Genomic DNA, 19,062 nt, shown 5'->3' on the forward strand with positions numbered 1-19,062 from the left:
AGACTTTCCAGGGAGATCTCTTCACTGCCTGAGCTGGAGCTGCTGAGAGTGTTTTGGAGGTCACGCACTGATGTGCTGATAAAGGGAAGTGCGTCTTCTGACGATGCTATTGTGTAGCTAAGGAACAGGTCTCGTAGCAGCACGTTTTATTGGCATGGCACATCAAAATAACGTACTCTGTGTTACAGGAAGATGCAACCTGTCACACTGCATGAGAAATACTGACACTGCTGGAGGATAGGATACCCAGTTAGAAGTTTGAAGTGAAATGGTACAAAATCGGGTGCCTTGTTGCATATTGCCACCTGCCTGTGAGAGACGTGTAATTACAAACGATTTGGAAAATCAGCAGTCAGTTTGACGGAGCAATAGTTTATCTTGTTTGGGGTGGAACTATCTTTTTGCGAAGCCTTGAGGTGTGCAGAGATGAGAGGGAGATTGGTCTGCAGGGGAGCATTCTCTTCCTTATCTTTCTGGAAGAAATTCTGATGAAATGCAGATTTTCTGTATGCTGACCAATGAGATGCTCTTTAGAATCTATAGCTAGAAGGTCCTGTTTCCTAGGATCAAGAACAGTTTACATCTTTGGATTCAGGTGTCGGTTCAGAATACTAATGTATGCATATATTTGTGCAACTGTATGTAAAATTACATTGCAGGCTAGGATAGAGGAGTATTTACCTTTGAGTCCTGGTGGGTTGTGGAAAACAGTGCTTAAGCAGTTTACAATTTGTGTTTTTCAGTAGAAAACTACTGGATGTGGTTTCAATTAAAAGAGATACAGTATACTGGTTTCATAAATAACGCATTATTTGGTTTTTCTGGTGTGTTTTATTGCAAAAAAATGCAGAAGTAGCCTCGAGTTATCATGGAATAGTAATGTAAGAGTATGGGCAGGTGAACAAACCAAAACTTCTAGCAAATCTTGTATGAAGTATCTTTGCCTTTTGTGACCTAGTGCTTGTTCTAAAGGCATAAAAATGGGAACTTTTAAAGTAATGATCTTGTAATATCTCATGCAAACTGTGTACGTGAATAGAAGTCCTATCATTTTGACAGATGAAGGCAATCTGATTTGTTGTGATTTTTGAACAATCTTAAACTGTGAGTCAGAACTGATGAATGAATTATTCTTGCACAACTGTAAAAATAAAAATGCCTTTAGTATCCGTGAAAAGTGTAATCTATTCCCAGCCTGACACAATTAAGTTGCAGTAGCACTAGTTCCGATAATTCATTTGCATTTGCTCTGTGCTGTTAGCAATACTGCACGTTAATGCAGTATCTTTAACTATTTTGCTTTGAGAGGAGAGATAGGTTAAATAACTAGTGGAAACTAAGGTGATGTGAAATAAGTATGGGAAAAGTATATGTATATAAAGATGTTAAAACCTGTGAGCTCTAAAAAATTCTTATTATTTTAAACTTTTTTTTAAAGAATGTGTTTATGATAGACTTTCCTTTTTGCTAATTCCTCCTTTTGATGACCAGTTTGAAAGAAGTCAGAGCTAGTAATGACTTAATTATTTTTTCTCACACCTGCTCCACTGAAGCTTGTTCTGTTCTTTAATTCTAACAATTCTATTAATATTTCCCTTTGGATACATGTAGTGCTGTGCATGTTTGTGTCATTTGCAGCTGCATGCGTGCCGGTTAAAAATGTGTCCATGATGTCTGCAGACTCGGTGTTTGCTGTTGCGATGATGGTGCTGCAGTGCATGTGAGTTTTTCTGGCTCTTTTCTCCAGCAGAGTTCAGTGCGCAGATGTCGTCACTGGGGAACTTGCAGAGTGCCTGTGAGTTCATCGGAGCTGCATGTCTCCCCTCTCCCCTCTGCGGCAGTGCTTCCCAGCTTTGGCCTTAGGGGCAGCTCTCGGCTGTGGGAAATGGAAAAGTTGGTGGCTTGATGAGAGCTGTTGCCTTGGGGCCAGAGGGGGCTGGGGACTACTGTTCCACCACTGCCCACGGCCTGAGTAGTGTAGAAAATTAAAATAAACCCATGAGTGCTACTTGGATGTTGTAATGAGAATAAAATTCATGGCGTTGTTTTTTCCTGAAATAGTTTATCCCAAATTAACATGTAATATTTTTTTGCTTCATATGAAAATAATGGAACATTTTTTTTTCTTTGCCAGAGGAATAATAATGTAGAAAAAAAGAATGACAGAAATGGAGTCAGTGTATGGAATATTTTCAGATGAAAAAGTTCCATGTAGATCATCCATCCTAATCTGCAATGTATTTGTTCTATTGGCTTTTAAGGATTGTTATGATGGCTTCAGCTTATCCTGCTGCAGCTGGCGATGATGCTGATGCACTCAACAAGTATGGTCATACGCTTCTGTACTTAAACTGAACTTCTCAGAGTTCAAATAATATTTGATATGTGGTTAATTCAGCAGTCGGGCCATATTCTCCTCCTTGCTCACCGCCTGGTCCGAAGCCCAGTGAAGCTGAGTTTGTGCTCTGAGTTGTAGCTTAATAGGGTTCAGCAGTGGCGAGGAAGGGAGGAGCTGTGCTATGCTGGATGGGACCCAGGAACTTAAGGGGTTTCTCCAGGGTCTGCTGTGGGCCTCAAGCTGCTTAATTCTTGTGTGCCTCCCGTGGAAAAATGAGTTATGTGGCTTTCTCCAGCTTTATAAAACATTTAGTGTCTATGTATGTTTTCCAAAGTCACAGTGCTACAATCATCTCATCAACTTAACGGCAGAGCCTTTAGGCTTTAATGGTCCATAGCAACTTCAAAATTTTCCTCAGCAGCTGCTTGTTCTTCTTCTCTAAAAAAAAGTGTCTATTTTAAGAATTTCTGGATATTTCAAAAATATAAAACCTAAGCATTTTCTCCCATTTTAATTTTTTCCCTGTGTAATTCTTTTATTTTCTAGTAAGGCAAACGTTTGCATTTCAAAATTTATTTCCATTAACTGCAGAAGAAGGTGTTTTTGCAGTAGTTAATAAAGAATAAAAATCATGTTAGTTTTTCATTAAAAAGTCTCAGTATAAATTAATGGCCTTTGGTGTATTCTTGCTCAGTCTCAGCAACAGGCTGCTAAATGTTACTAAATCTTATAAATTAGTTTATCTGTTTCCACAGAACTGCTTTAAGCAACAGTTGTGTTCACAGATAAATTGTCTACATCTGTCTTGACCATATGTGTCTTTTATTTAGTGAATAAGAATCTGTGTCTCTGGACACTTTGCCATGTCAGAGCACTGTCTCTAGCAGTGCCAAGGTTTTACAGGTTATTTAGGTAACAGGATAGGGCTACTGCAGTTTGGGTTTTGGAAAGAGTCAAGGTGCGTTTTTTTTTGTTCTGGTTTGGGTTTTTTGGTATTACCAAAAAAATATTTGGTAATTACCAAACCAAAGAGCTATTTTTACTGCTGTGAAATCAATTAGCAGTGATAACCTGAAGGAGTTTGTAATAAATGGATGTTGTCCAAGGAGCCTTATACAGGATTTCTCTTACGTGGCTACATCTGTGAGCTAAACAGCAGTGCTCCAAAAAATTTGAGTACATTAATATTAAAAAAACTGCCATTCAAGTATCAGTCAAAATTGAAGTCACTGTCAGAAAGAGCACATTCATTTTTTTCATTTGCTTATCTAATTTTTTCTTTCTTTCTTTCTTTTTCTTCTTTTTTTTTTTTTTTTCAATTTCACATAATGCATTATCTTGGGAAATGAGACATTTACACCACCTAGAAAAGTGTGCCTGGGTGCGCACAGTGCTGCTAGATGTCTGGATTTATTTTAGTCTTGTGTAGTTGTCGCTGGAGTGTACGTGTTGCTGCTTCAGTTGTAGTGGTGGTTAAATGTGGATTGTCCCATTGGAGACAGTTGGCCTCCTTTTCTGTGTTGCAGAGAAAAAGGTAATTAAAATGCTCTATTTTATTTTCAGACAATGCTAATGAGGAAGAGTTGGAAAAGATCAAGTAAGGTAACTTTTAGCATGTGGTCTTCTGGCTTGCTTTATTGTTGTTTTTTTTTTAAGAAGAACAATGATATTTTACCAAACCAGCCATCTAGGACTGCCAGCTGGTGACACAGGATTTATTCTCCTTCAAATTGTGTTTTCATGACATTGTGTTGTGTTTCATCAAATCAAAATCATGAAACTGTTGAGCTTTTAATGTAATCATTAAACCTCTCAACTTTGTTACAGCATTTTAGCCTATCTTGAAATCATCTAGTATCTTCATATAAGTTGCAAACGTTTCCTGGTTCTTTTTCTAAACCCTTTTATTTCTCACATATACAAAATTTCTTCAAAGCTTACGTGTTAATGTTAACAGAATTCATGCCAATGGGTAACTTTCATTTTCCTATTACTTACTCCTCATACTGATTAGAGGTTTTTTGTGTGAGAGTCTTCACACTGGTGCTTCTCAAAGACAAACTTCCCTGACTGCTGGACGTGCACAGATGACGATGATAGCCAGGCTTTCGAGTGCCTGAGAAGCCATCCTTGCTCTCCGCTTCATACAGCTCTTCAGGTGCCTCTTCAGGCAAATTCAGCGTGTGGCTTTTCTCCTGTAAGGAGTCACGGGAGTGATGAAAAAGGAGCCGAGTATGCTCTTTTCCACTAGGGAAAGACTGGCAGTTTGTCTGTAGTGAAATACAATCCCTTTTTGCCTTTTTACTGTACGTTTCTCAAAAAAGATACGTGTAGTTTCTCAGTAGTTTTCTGGCCACTCTTACCTAATGCTGCCCTGCTACTTTCAAGTTTTAAGCCTTCTTATTACATCTGTATAATTAAAAATAGAATTAAGATTTCTGACAGTCTTTGGTTGGTGTGGTAGATGTGGGTTTTTTGATCTCATGTATAGGTGTTAACATGAGAAAAATGAAATAGCTATGTGGGGTGTTTTCACTTATTTTGTAAAGTGTTCTACTTTTCTAGTACATTGATGCAACGATTTTAATAGAAGGTTATTAATAAACAGTGTTGTATGTAGTGCTCACTGACAAATATTTGCACACTATTTGTAACCTTTAGGAAAAAAAAAAAGAGCATGGTTCACAGTTCTGGGGTTATGGATGGGATTTTCACACAGTCTACTTCTGTGATGCAGGACTGTGCTTGATCTCTGTTTTCTTTTTGAAATCTGTGAAGCAAAGATACTTGGTGATGATGCATAGTATTTTGACTCTCATGTGGTTCATGTAACTTTTCCTGAAATATCTTAAGATGCTCAAACTTCTGAAGAGTTTATGAAAAGCTGTGAGGGCGGTGAAGGGCAGAGCTGTTTTGCATCATGAAAGTGATGCTTTAACTCCTGATGTGCCAGATGTGTTGGATGATTGTTTGTAAATCTAGTTTATTAAGAACTTTCCCATACTTCAAACTGATGGAATCGTGAGCTTCAATAATCCTGAGTGAATGGCACAATGTGGTAGTTGGGAATTTTTCAGAGGTGTTTAAGTGAATTATTTATCCGAGCTCTCCTTCATTACATTTGATAACATTTCATTCAGTAGCTGTCATTTTCTGCAAAGGGGCTTATAAAAAGATTTGGCAAATGTCGAATGTATGAACTTAAATATTGCATTTTTCTACGTTCATCTCAGCTGAAGTAATACTTCTACCAAGAGATGTAATGCATGTACAACATCTTGCATGTGCTCTGTGTGGTTTATGTACAGAAATGTCTCAGTTAAACCACAGGAGCTCATTTGCCTTGGGGGGGGGTATTCCAGAGTTCCAAATGTTTGCTCTGCTGTCAGGAAAACAAATTAAAATATTTTTTATTTGCAAAAAAATCCTTCAAAAAAAAAAATGCTGTTCTCTGGTGCGCAGGATGATCAATATTAAATATGACATAATTTGCAGATTTTAAAAAAAAAGTCTAGAAATAGGTGCTTAATGCTATTAGATAATACAGTGCCCTATTGGAGATCCTTCTTCATGAAGTGTTTGTCTTACACTCCTGAGAGCTGAGAAGAAACATAACATTGACGTGTTTCAGAGATACAACGTTTCCTAAACTTGCATTTTTAGCTCTGTGGAGTCTTTAAAATGGCACTTCTAGTAAACGAATTTGATGTTACAGATTATGGCAGTATATTTTACTCTCTACAATTTATGTACTGGAAGCGTACCTTTTCTGTAACATATGTAGCTTGAAGCTAGGATGTAGCAGTGCAGACCCTGACGGCACTGCTTCTATTCATGAGCTGCCTTCCTGGCACGTAGCTCCTTGGGCACGTGTAGTAGCTGTGAAAAGAATAGTAACGAACCTTCGCATTGACAGCATTGGATATTCACTTGCAGATAATTATTTTGGCCAAATTCCAAGTCTCCACTTCAAATACTGCTCCCACTATGGCACCCTAAAGACAAAGTTAAGGTCTCATGAGATACGCAGGTCAATGCCACTGTGCGTTTCACTTACTTTGTATGTAAACTTGTGTTTGTAAATATTTGTTAGTAGTGTTGCAAAAGCGGTGTTACAAAAGTGCAACACCACTTTTGCTTTTGTGGTTAGGGGTTTTTTTCTTATGTTGCTTGTGGTTTTTGGTGGTTTGGTGTGTTTTTTGTTTGTTTGTTTACTTTTCCCTGTCACATTTGCTTTATACCAGACATACTCTTCATCAAAATTAATGGGAGCTAGCTTACTCACAGTACTGTCTAGGTCAGAGGGAATACTCATCTTTCACTGAATCTAGCAAAAATTAAATTCAAATGATTTTGAAGTTAGAGTGTCTATGTCCTTGCTCTGTGGCAAGGAAACTCAAAATTTCTGTCTTCCATGACAGGAGATTCCCTGTGGGCTATTTAAAAAAAAAAAAAAACAAAACAAAAAAAAACCCCAAACACAACCCAAAAAAACCAAACACAAAGAAAGCTGTTTGTTTATTAAAAATAAAAACAACCCCCCCAAACTTCTGCTGAAAGTTAGAATTTGCATCCCGTTTTGAATGGATTGTTCTATTTCATCCACCATGAGCTTGGTGTTGCATTACAGCAAATTGGTGGCCTGCAATTACAACTTTGCAGGTGAGCTGTTTGCCACCTGTTCCGGGAGGGGAAGCAGCTCCATTTCTACTGCAGCATCTGTACGAAGATCCCTTACACATCAAGTAAAGGTGGAAGTGGATTATTCAATGTTTCATGCACTTTTTTGTGAGCTGGGTGTTTGCTCCATAACCTCGATGTGCTCATGCCTCAGTTCCTGGGGGGTGGGGTTCAGTTTGCTAGGTATTGTGTGAGCTAGCAGACAAGTGCCACAGCAAAGAGACAGTGCTTGTAGGATCTGCATAGTAAGCCATTCGTTTAAACCAAGCAGAGGATTATTTAGCTTCATTTTTCTTTTTGAAAAGCTATTGGAAGAACTTTGACCTCTGCAAAATGGCTTTCCTCTCTCTGCATGGATCTGACCTCTTCTGCGTCCGTGATTCTCCATGTCCACCACAGTGTTCCCTTAGGGTGGGTTTTCCTTCTTGCCTTAATTCCTCTGCTGAAGGTGCAGGCTTCCCTGATGGCTCTCGTTCTTTGGGGTGAGGGAGAGAAACATCCTGCCTCCCTCCTGCTTTCTAAACTGTCTGGGTACCAGATCTAATTTGTTAAAGCAGATGTTGCAGTCTGGGTGTAAAAGGAGCACAGAAAAGCCCAAGCTTGCAAGCAAGGTAATTTATTACTAATAGTCAACACCACCTCTGACAGTGAGATGAATGGTGCTAATTGCTGAAGTGATTTCCATTACAGAATCCTTGAGGTGCAAGCTATCACTGTGATGAGAAATAAAATACTGCTATTACCAGCAGGAGCCAGTGCAGACTAATTGAGAAGAGTTGTTTTCTCCTTTTTATTCTGGTTAAGAAAACAAGAAAAAAAATCGATTCTGACTTCTTATTTACTAATTCTCTGCAGCACAGAGACTTTATCAATAGCTGAGGAAAGGATATGGGAAGGGAGCCTATTAAAATGTTGACAACATAAAATTGAGTTAGAAATTAGTCTCCTCGTCATTTTGGTAGTCTACAGTGAAATGCTGTCAAAAACAGTAGTAAAAAAAAAGCTTAATTTTTTCTTTACCATTACTAGGCCTAAAGCTGATAAAAGAAGAAAGAAGAGACTGTTTAAATGCACTCTTTTTTTCTCGTTTAAAAATTATGTTCTCTTTAACTAAGTACTTGCTCTTCATTCCTCTCTTAGCTTCTAATGGTGAAATTTCATTACTTTTGCCGTGCCTTTACTGCCAGTGTTTTAAAAAGACAAAATGTTACTGCTTTTTGCACTTTTTAATGTGAAGTGGTATTAAAATCAAAAGCATAAATACTAAACTTGGTGTCGATGAAGCTGCATTTATAATTCAGCACTGACAAATGTATTTTCCAGCCACAATCAAAACTTTCCCTTGATTATAAGTGGAAATGGGGAAGGCGAAGAGCCAACATGCTTTTAGAGCTGTCAAACAATTCTACCTGCCTTTGATAATTAATTGATTGCATTAACTTAAGCAGAAGTCTTTCTTTGGATGCTCTTTGACAAAGAGCATTTCATTTTATATAGAGCAGGCTGAATCTGAAGATACCGGTAAATATTTTAGGAAAAATCATGTGTTCCCCTCTGCCGCTGTACAATTTGCTGTATGGTTGCAGGAGGTTAATTCAGAAAACGGTAAGGGACAGCGGCTTCAGGTGGTGCTGTTCACTTACAGGGTAAAGCACACAAGCTTGCTTTGGAAGTTTTATCCTTGCTGCGCTGAGTGAGAGAAATGGAGGCAAAAAAATTACAAAACAAGGAACTGGGAAGATAACAGAAATGTCTGTGGAAGGACGAGGCCAGTGGCAGGGCAGGTAGTATCAGTGGACAGACCAAACATCACTTGCCAGAACTGCAGGTGTCTGGGATGTTTAAAATTCTACCTGTGTGCAGGGTGGGTGTGAAGAAGATAGGATTAACAGCCTGGAAACTTGTCTTCCTACCCTAAAGTGGGAACAATGACAGCTAAACTGTATTTGGCAGGTGTTTGTTTAATCTGTCCTTAAAAATCTGCAGTGATGGATATTCTACAACTTCCCCAGAGAGCCGGTTCCAGTGCTTAACTGTCATTTCCATTAAAGGGTTGTTTTTTTTTCCCTAGTGTCTAGCAGTATCTCCCATGGTGCAAATTAAGCTCATCTCTTCCCACAACACAGATGGTTATGTTTTGTCACAGTAATTTGGGCACAATTTATATACGTATCTTAGAGTCTGAAAAAAGTGATCCTTTGAAATGTGTGTGTGTGTATATATACTTAATTCAGAGGAAAGTTTCAGGTGCTCACATCCATTTGGAATGAAGCTTTGCTATGAGCAGAAAATAGGTCAGAATGAATGGTGAGAAGATGGGAGAAACTGACGATCCTGGTGGGTTGAGCCCAGCCAGCACAAAGCCTTGATGCTGTGCAAGCACTGATCAGCAGTAGCCGAAACATTGCTGTGTTACCAACACAGGCTCAGCCACCAGTGCAGAGCACCAGGAGAGCCATGGACCGCTGGGGGAAAGTGAGCCCTGTCCCCGCCAAACCCATTACAGGGTCAGGTGAAGCTAGGTAGGTGGTCAGGCTGGCTTGCTATCAGCCACTGCTGGATGTTCACTTACGGATGGTTGTAGAGTGTGGAGGAAGCCTCTTTGTAAGGGCAGGGACTGCACTAGCAATTACAGATACTTCCCATGTCTCCCCACTTCAGCTGTAACATAGAGGGGCTTGACACAATGCAGATTTACTGGCCATTCCCAGAGGAATGTGACAGATTGTGTTTCACTTTCATCTGAGAACCTTGATAAGCTTCATTGTGTTCCTAGTCCTGTAGGACAACGAAGTACACCATCTAAGATGAGAGCACCATGGTCTGATACCTGCTGAAAGGGTCTGGTCAGTTCTGTAGGGCACACACAGTGTGCTACTCAAGAAAAATACCCAATATTTAACACAATAATTGAATGGAAAGTGCAGCACCTGAGCCTCCTTGTCCTAAACTTTCAGGGTGGAAAACATTTGGGTATTAAAGTTGATTTGATCAGTCGTCAACACGTCTTCCCTTTCTGCTTAATTTATGAGACAGGACTACGAGAGTGGTCGAGCTCTGTCTCAATACTAGTTTAGGTCTTCAAAGCTGAAGATGCAAAGGTGTCAGTCTAATTTTTGCCTCATAGGCAGCGGTCGTCCTCCCTGGTTGTGAACCCTGATGTACCTCCTGTGTACACTAGACCGTGTACTGATGAGTTAGTGACCCTATATGAAATTGATAGATACTCATAGGGAGGACGGGTGACCAAAAGCCTTAATACTGGCTGACCGAGCTGTTTATATTCCTCGAGGGTTTTTTTAAGTTCTAATGAAATTGGCATGCTCCCACATCGAAGTTTGATTTTCTCTGAACAGCATTTCCTGATCTGTAAAGGGAAAAATTTTGACCAGCTTAGGTAGATTATGAGTAAGGTGCTATTCCATTTAAACAGTTTATTTCAACAAATCCTACACTCCTAGAGAACTAAATAATGTACTCACTGCCTCTATTCACAATTTGTATACAAAGAAATAAGATTAACTCATGTTTTCCTATGTAACTATACCTAAGAAAAGCTGTTTTTATGAAAATGGTACCTTTTAGCCAAAGCGTACTGAGAGAGAGCTCTGCCAAAAGTGTTCATTTCACTGAAAATCATTTTCATCTGAATAAGGGTCTGCTCTTGGCCTTTTTACATCTGTGGGAGAATTGCCATTACATTGAGTTCAAACATGATCAGACGCTGTGTTAAACCTGCTACATTAATGGCACAATAAGAAAACATCACAAAAACCTTTGTGTGCTTTAATTCAAGGGCAAAGAGAAACAAGTGGTTTGGCATCTTTAGCCAAACGTAGTAGGGGAAAAGATATTTAATAGCCATCTGCTGTGCCCTGTCAAGTCACAGTATTCCAGAAAAATCTGGAGGAAAAGATGTCACCTTCTCTTCTTTTATACCTCCTCTTCTGTTCTGTAGTATCAATGATGAGTTTAGAACTGGGAATACTAGAATGCACTAAAATTTAGTAATACTCTTAATTTACACTGTTAGTGTGTGATCAGCTGTTTCAATGTGACTTTGATAAACTGGAACCAAAAGACCATTCTTCCCAGAAATGAAGATGAATTAGTCTGGGTTGCAACGGGTTATTTCATTGTCGTCCCAAAGTCATGAGAAGCTACTTCTGATTAATTACAAATGGTGATAAAAGAGTGTATTTACTGCCTAAAGAAATTGATTTTTAATATGCATTTAGATAACTATTTTTGCTTTAATTCAGCTTTAGAAATTTGCATATACTTTTGAAAGGAAAAATACGAGTTATGAACATTTTAAACAAAAAATAATTGCGAAATGTAAGGCTTTCAGCTCCTAACTGCTGATGTTTTTTTCAATTTATTTTAGAAGCTATTCTAAAAATATGTGTGTTCTCATTGCACAAAATGAAGTGTCAAAAGCTATGGCCTTATTAGCTGACGCTTTTATGTCCAACTTAAAATATTTAGTTTATGTGACTCCTGATTTGCCTTTTCCTAATATCAGATGCCTTATGAAGCATCTTTTTATGTTTTAAAATCGATATGAATGCTTTTCCACTGCAATGAGGTGCTTCTTGACTAGGGGATAGAAGTGGAAATAGCAAAATCATGGCCTAAGGACTGCAAAGACAAGCAGCAGCAGGGAGCTGTGTGGTACTTCTTAACTGAAGGAATTTACAATCAGTTCAATCTTTCAACCAGAATCTTTCAACCAAAACTCTGTGGAATTTCAAAATAGAAGGCAGAATTAATTTGGCTTGGGGTTTTAAGAAGAATCTTTTAAAATTGAGAAAGTACTTGCTTTTGTAAGCCACGAGGTTCTAGATGTCAGTTCATCAGCTGTAAATAGTGCCTGATGGAAAGCTGCTAAATAATAGAATAGAAGCACTAAACGTCAGAGTAAATACACCTGTCTGTTAGACATCTGGTCATAAAAGTTATGCAAATATTTGGTGAGGCTTGTGTTTGCATTACTTGCATTTGAGTGAGAACAATGTTTTGATACTGTTTTGCAATCAGAACAGCAGAGTGGTATTTTGGTGTGGGTTTTCTGGGTTCATGCCCACAATTCCATGAAGCACAGGGAGTTTCCATTCAGTCTCAGTGGCCACTGTCCTTCTGTGTGTCACATTCACATCAGTGTGAGGGCTGTGGTGATGCTGGTCATCCTAAGCAATGGGAAGATCATCAGGAGACCTGTTGTCTTTCACATGTTACGACCAATCTTCCAAGAGGAGTTGCTGGAAGGAGGACAAGGGAGAGGGTTAGGATTGTGCTGCCACAGCCTCTCTGACAACTCCTGCCCACACACCATTGCCTTGTATGAATATATCCACCCTTTTCCAGAAAATGCAAGTCCTAGTGAGTGCCTAACAGAGGCACAGCCTTCATCACATCACATGCTACCAGCAAGTACACTTAAGTGGAATGCACAATCATTGGATTTAGCAAACCACAAAAATGTGTGAAATGCTGCAAAAGTATCAGCTTTTGTTACAAATACTATAGTGGCACCACAGAATTGCAACTACAGTGACAATACTGAGTTGTTAGAGCAAACATCCTGAAGATTTAACGTGGCAGTCACGCTGAAAACAAATAGGGCATAGGGCAGTGTAGATTTCTCAACTAGAGAAATTTAGATTAGCTTCACCTAGAATGAAAGTACGCTAAAATGTAAAATACAGCTTACAGAAAAAGTTAAGGTAAATATTCTTTCACATTGCAGTAATTATCAGTAGTAGTCCACTTACAAAACTTGCGTAGCTGCCACAAGCAAACATTAAGCAGGAGTCGTCATGATCCCATTGAAGGTGTTATTGTAGCTCAGTGTCTACATGTTGATTACTTCTGCAAAGTGTTGTCCTTCGTGCAGTTTTTAGTAGAGGAAAAGCATTGTGAATGCATGTGACTGTCCCTTGATTTTTTTTTTCCATCATGTGGACAAGGTGCGTAGAACTAGCAGCTGTGTCTATTGACATTTTCATCTTTATTTTACATGTTTTATCCAAGTTGTGCAAGTTTTCTAGAAATTGGGGCAGAAGAATTCTCTTAGGTTTGCAGCAGTCATTTACAATGCTGGCTTTGATTCACTCTGCAACTGCTGCATTTGTACATCCATCCTCTGTACAGCAATGGAAAGGAATATCATCCTTTCCTACATTCTTTCATTGTTTTCTTAATTGGTATTTTATTTAAATGTTCTAAGCCACAGTAGTTCTTTGGGCAAACATGCCTCTGCAGGACATATAGCTGCATTACTTATTTGCTTTTTAAAACTTTTTTTTTTTTTTTTTAAATAAGTTTGTGGTAGGCACACTGTTCTATTTCTGTGTGTTGCTCAACTATTCTTGAACAATAGATTTTGTGTTTGAGGACACAGGAGAGGAGGAGTGTTTCCTAGTGGTATGTATAATGAGGAGATGTAGTAAAAGCTGAGCCTGTTTGCATGCAAGTGAGAGAGGCGGTGCTTTGCAGGGCGCGAAGGCTGATCAATGAAGAGGTGAGTCCAGGCAGGGAGAGGGCAGATTGTGAGGTTTCCCCAACTCATTGTGGGCTAGAATTTCAAAGGTCACTTAGATACCCAAAGTTACCAAAGTTAAACTTAATTACTATGGGATTTTCAAAAGTACTTACTAAAGGTATCTCTTCTTTTGAAGAAAGTAGCGATGAAGTTGTGGCAGTTAATACGCCCATCAAGAAGATGGTCTTGATGAACCTGGGAACAGTGCATGGATTCTGGCTATACCTAGTTGGTTTCCCACCCGGTAATACGTGACCATGTACAGAACATCAAGCCATGTTATAAGATCATCTTTTAGCTTTGACATCGTATTTGGCTAACTATATTAATCATATCTAACAGAGGATACAGTTCTGTGTCAGAAGATTTTCTGCTGTTGGCATCCCTAGACCTCTCACTACCCCTCATTTAGACAGAATAGGTGGAACACAAATAAAAGCTGGTTTTGTCATGTGAGAAAATGTTGGGTTTGCATGCTGTCTATAGTAGAAACATTAAAACAGTGTATGGATATGAAAAGATGTGAGCTTTTCTTTTGCAGGCAGATTTAAGTATCCTTTGACATGAAAGACTCCTTTGCAGAACTCTTAATTTTAATTTCTTTTTGGGAAAAGAAAGTATGCAGGCTGCAACCGCCGCCCCTCACCCCCCTTTTTTTTTTTTGTTTACAATATGTCAGGTGGGAGTCTCCATGCCTGCATATAAATGCACAAGAATGCAAATAATATTCCCATGTTAATGACAGTTGGTTGTGGCCCGAGATCTTGACCTTCCTTCTTTCCAAATTCTAGCATGATATAGACTGTACAGGCAGTTTCAGATGGGAATGTTATGAAATACGTAACTTCCCACCTATTCCCAGAGAAATGAAAATATGTGCAGTGTCTCCATGGTTTTTTTCGGTTTGTGGCAGAAGCAGGGTGCGGTACGCATTACCTGCTTTCTGAGGGAAGTAGGTTATCTGAGAATTAGTCTTGAGATACTCCTTCATAGGAGAAGTTTGGAAAGATCTGTGCTCACGTCTTCATTTTACTCTGTTTCCTTTCTGACTTTGTAACTAAACTCACTGTGGGCTGGATTACAGAAGGTTGCTTAGATACCTGGAAATGTGCCTAGACATCATGTACCTGTCTCACACTGTGAAATTAAGTACGTAAGGGAAGAACTCTAAAATGCGAAATTCATTTTACTTTCCCATTATTTTTTTTTTTTTTTTACCTATTAGCTTTTTGTCAAATTTGGCTTGAAATCCTAAATTTGTATTTTATTTAGTTTACTTCCTATAAGAAACACTGCATGAAATTGTCAGTGTCTGTAATTTGTGAGGGTAAGGATGGCTTTGACTGGAAGGATGGTGTTTTAGGTGTCTGCTGAGATGCTGTTCAGTCTCCGTTGGAAACGAGAAAAATGACAGCTGGAAGTTATTGTTCCTGGAGAAGGCCACGTAGCCTGTGCTTTTCGTGTTGAGGAAATCCGGATAGCTTTACCTCCACTGAGCTGTACCCCGGGTCTTTCAGTATGTCTCCCCTTTGCTGTTCTACGGATCTGTGCGTTACTGATCAAGACGGGGAGAAAAGGGCACCACTGTGGTCCTGATTCCCTACCTCAAGGAAGAAACGGCCACAACCAGCCCACACCACTTTGCTTTTAGTGGGCGGCTGCTTTTCTTTCACAGGCTGAGATGCGGACCCTGCTGCTGCGCTGCTGGCTGCACGCCACCGGGCCCTGCGAGCTGTATGCGCACCGTAGGCTGGAGAGGTCTGGCGCTGACCCAGCAGGGCTTTCTGCTGCAACACGCGAGCGCTTGTTCTCAGGGTTTCTGCCTGGCTCTTGCAAACTCCCAGCTGACCCATCTGTCATTTTATGCTCTCTGCTTGCTCGTTTAGGTCTTGCCTTGCCACCTCATATGTGAATTAACCCCCGTTGATGAAACTCCCTACTGGTCATCATAAAAACTCAGCATGTTTCATATGGTGGCAGTTGCTCTAATGCTGCAAATTGTTTTAAAAGCCTTAAAAAATTTGGAATTTTTATCAAGTGTACTCTCTAAATGATGCACTGTCTCATTTGTGATTAGTGAAGCTGAGATCTATGCAGTTGTGCTTAAGCTTAAAAGAGTTGCAAGTGTGAACTTGGGCTTATTTTCCATAATAATACCCTGGAAATCATTTGGATTCTCACTCTTAAACCTGCCCCCTGTTGTTTGGGTGTATTCTTTGCCAAAATAAGTCTCAAATAACCACTGCTTCTGTCCCGTCCTATCTTCCTAAATGTGCTTTGTCTCTTCTTTCATCTCTCTCATCCTCTTATGTGCAGGGCAGAGTCAGTTTTGATTATTTACTAGTCAGTCTTTCTTTTGCTCTAAGCCTTCTAAGAAGCTGGAACAAGGAGAAAAAAAAAACCTACCACTTCTTCACAAGGCAAGTCTTTGGCAGTGTTGACTGTAGACCCCCAATGAAGGGATTTTTGTGCTGAGAAGACATTTATGAAGTTTAATAATGTTCTGATGTTGCAAGTGAAGTCTCTTCTGGCACCTGAGTTCCCACCTTATACCCTCATTTTTGTAGAGTTTCTCTTTCCTGGTGTCCCCCTGTCGCTTCATGTCATAGATTAGGTTAAAGGTTGTTCCACTGTTACATGTTTGCCTTTGGAGAAACAGTAGTTTATGAGAAGTTTCTCCACGGTCAAATCCTTCACTTCAGGAAGAGATATGTTTATTAAATACAGTGAAATATTGTGGGAGTAGCTATACTGTTTGGAATGAACAGTCATTAGAAAACAGAAATACATGCCGATGTGGTATCTGAAAGCGCATTATTCAGATTTGTTCCAACACCAGTGGTCCCAGTCCTCATGTGTAACGCTTCTCTCTGCAGTCTGGTAAGTGCAGATGATAATCCAGTGATTATACTCCAGCATACTTTCTATAATCTTCTCTGGGTAATAAAGTAAAATTCCAGCCCTGGGCACTCTCATGGCAGTGTCTACCCTCTGAAAGACTCAAGCCGAATTTGCACTGACAGCCTCTTACAGAGACACTGGGGGTATGCAAGCGATGAAGCCAGCCACGCAACCCTTCATGTACTGGAGGGATGCTCTGCCTTGGTTGCTCAACCTATGTTGCATAATAAAGAAAATGTGTGTATTTTATGTATTTACAGCTGAGTATACAATGCAGACTTGCCTTTTTTTATTATTAATTCATAGAATAATTTGAATTATTTGTGAAGTTTAAATATTGTTTAGCTCTCTAGTGTTCTAATTTTAGACCAGGTAACCTTGGGCAAGTGGAATTTCAGAATGGAAGGGAGATCCTTTGGCAACCGTTCTCCTCAGATGCATCGGAGGTGTGTTTACCGGCCTCAGGAGTGCCAGGGTGATTTCCCACTTCTGGTACCTTGTAGCGCAGAGCAAGCTGGCGCTGGTCTTCAGTTACTCAGGCTTGTAACCCCCAGCTCTCTCACCCCCAGTGGAGTTCCTTGATGAAATAGCTGTGGCCATCTCTTTTGTGTGGGTGAATTTTCTTTTAACCCCCCCAGTTGGTGGCTGAGTGTTCACAGCCCAAAAGGATCCTCACAGTTCTGATCAGAGGCTCTACAACGTCTTTCTTTTGAAACTCTTGAACTAATGCGTTGGTATTTAATTCAGTTTTCCTTGCTGTGTCTGAGAATACCACATCATTTTAGAGGCTGAGATAGCTGTCATGTGCACAGGGGTTTATTGACTTATTTTTCCTTGGTCCGTGCTTCTCATGATAGGTTTATATTATTTTAATGGAAATCTCATTTTCCTCACAGTTTTTTGTGTTTGTTCAAGTTCATTCAATCATATGCTACTAATAGAAGGGTCTTTGTAACATTTATTTGTAATGTTGTTATTTCAATCCGCAGAGGGAGAAGTGAAGCAAGAGAAAACACTTTTTTTTCCTGAACATTTCCTTAAGTAGTATTTGTTCTGCTTGCTTCTGCCGAAGCTGCATATGACATTACCTGCGTTTTTGTCAGTTTTGTTTCTCTCCAAGTAATTCTTTGTAGTGTACTTTATGTATGCACTGTCAAATAACTTTAAAGTGGCTTAAGATGGTTGTTCTATATTCATAGTTATATGAAATTGAACATTAAAATGCAGGGGAAATTTTTGGAATTGTTTTAACTAAATCTGTATTTTTATTTCCCTAAAGTTTCAGACCCAGAGCTTACGACTTTCAGACCTGCACAGAAAATCTCAGCTATGGAGAGGGATAGTTAGTGTTACCTTAATAGAAGGTCGTGAACTTAAGGCGATGGATGCAAATGGACGAAGTGATCCTTATGTGAAATTCCGGTTGGGGCATCAGAAGTACAAGAGCAAGGTAATTTTAGCTGCGACCTAAAATGCGCATTGGTTGTGTTTTTCAGTTTGTGTGACTACTATAGTGGTGGAGATTTATTGTTGTGTTAATTAGCTGTCGGAGCACCTGTCGTTTTGTTGAAATGTTTCTTTTTTATTTCATTATAATAAGAAAATAATATGAGATAGGGAAAAATGTCGCACTTAAAAAGGCGGGGTGGCAGGGAGGCACACCTGATTTTCCATGCAGATTGGGCTAACTGTCATTTCCCATGGTGGGTCATTTGTGGCAGGGGAGAGATGTGGAGTGATTCTGACAAGTAGATACTACCTTTGTGCCTTTCTGTCTTGATGCTGGATGCCTCTTGGATGCATGGCCTTATCCTCAAACCATGTCATGCTTTTATCTCACTTTCCCCACAGCAAGTTTCGTTAAAGTTTGGTATACGTATGAGCTGAACACGTAGAGAGGATTGATCAGGGAGAGAATAATCATGGAGACTAGCTTGGCTTCCTTGCTATTTTTTTTTTTTTTTATTTCCCTGATCCCTACTGGTTTGAAAATTGCTGCTTGGGGAAGATGCTGGATCTGCCGACGACACATGTGACCTTTCCTCTCTCAGTGGCCATGACAGCCCATTTGGTTTACACAGCCAGACAAAGGGCAAAGTGAGGAGGAGGCCAGGAGCAGTTAGCTGCCTGCCTCAGGGTCCCTTAATCTGAAATTAGAAGAAATCCAATTTCATGCTTTTGTGACTGAAAAACTTTTCTGTGTTTTCATCTTCCCTGATGTGTTTTATTTTTTCAAGCCAGTGGAACTGGTGGATGTAGAAAGTAGCAAGAAGGTGCTAGGCAGTTCCCATTCTTGCTCAGGATAGAGGTGACTACTGTGAATACTGCTTTTGCATTATGGTGGAAAAATCTGCAAGCTTTCTGTTCTGCAGAACATGGTCAGAAATACATGAGCTGAAATCCATTGAGGTTACTTCTTTTGTCAGAAGTAACTGGACTGAAAATGATTGAGAAAGCTACTTTCATCTGAGTTGCAGAGGGAAGGAAGTAAAACAAAGTGAGGGTTTTTTTCTGGGGGGAAAGAAGTATTATTCCATAGAAAGTAAACCATAGTACCATCTTTCTCCCAGTGTTATTGCAGCTGAGGAAAAAGGACATG

At 39.6% G+C, this 19,062-nt stretch overlaps 1 protein-coding gene across 9 annotated transcripts in view; it reads left to right on the top strand.

Annotated features, from left to right (window-relative positions):
- MCTP1 (multiple C2 and transmembrane domain containing 1) overlaps positions 1–19,062 on the top strand; it is a 275,473-nt gene that overhangs the window by 127,458 nt on the left and 128,953 nt on the right. For 7 of the 9 annotated variants that reach the window (XM_055699706.1, XM_055699708.1, XM_055699710.1 and 4 more), the window contains exons 6-7: positions 3,902–3,940; positions 17,743–17,913. In XM_055699706.1, the coding sequence (XP_055555681.1) occupies positions 3,902–3,940; positions 17,743–17,913 (210 nt within the window). The remainder of the gene's footprint in view (positions 1–3,901; positions 3,941–17,742; positions 17,914–19,062) is intronic. The other 2 variants (XM_055699707.1, XM_055699709.1) reach the window with 1 other exon arrangement.

This window comes from Falco cherrug, chromosome Z (genome assembly GCF_023634085.1).
Source record: "Falco cherrug isolate bFalChe1 chromosome Z, bFalChe1.pri, whole genome shotgun sequence".
Taxonomy (NCBI): Eukaryota; Metazoa; Chordata; class Aves; order Falconiformes; family Falconidae; genus Falco; species Falco cherrug.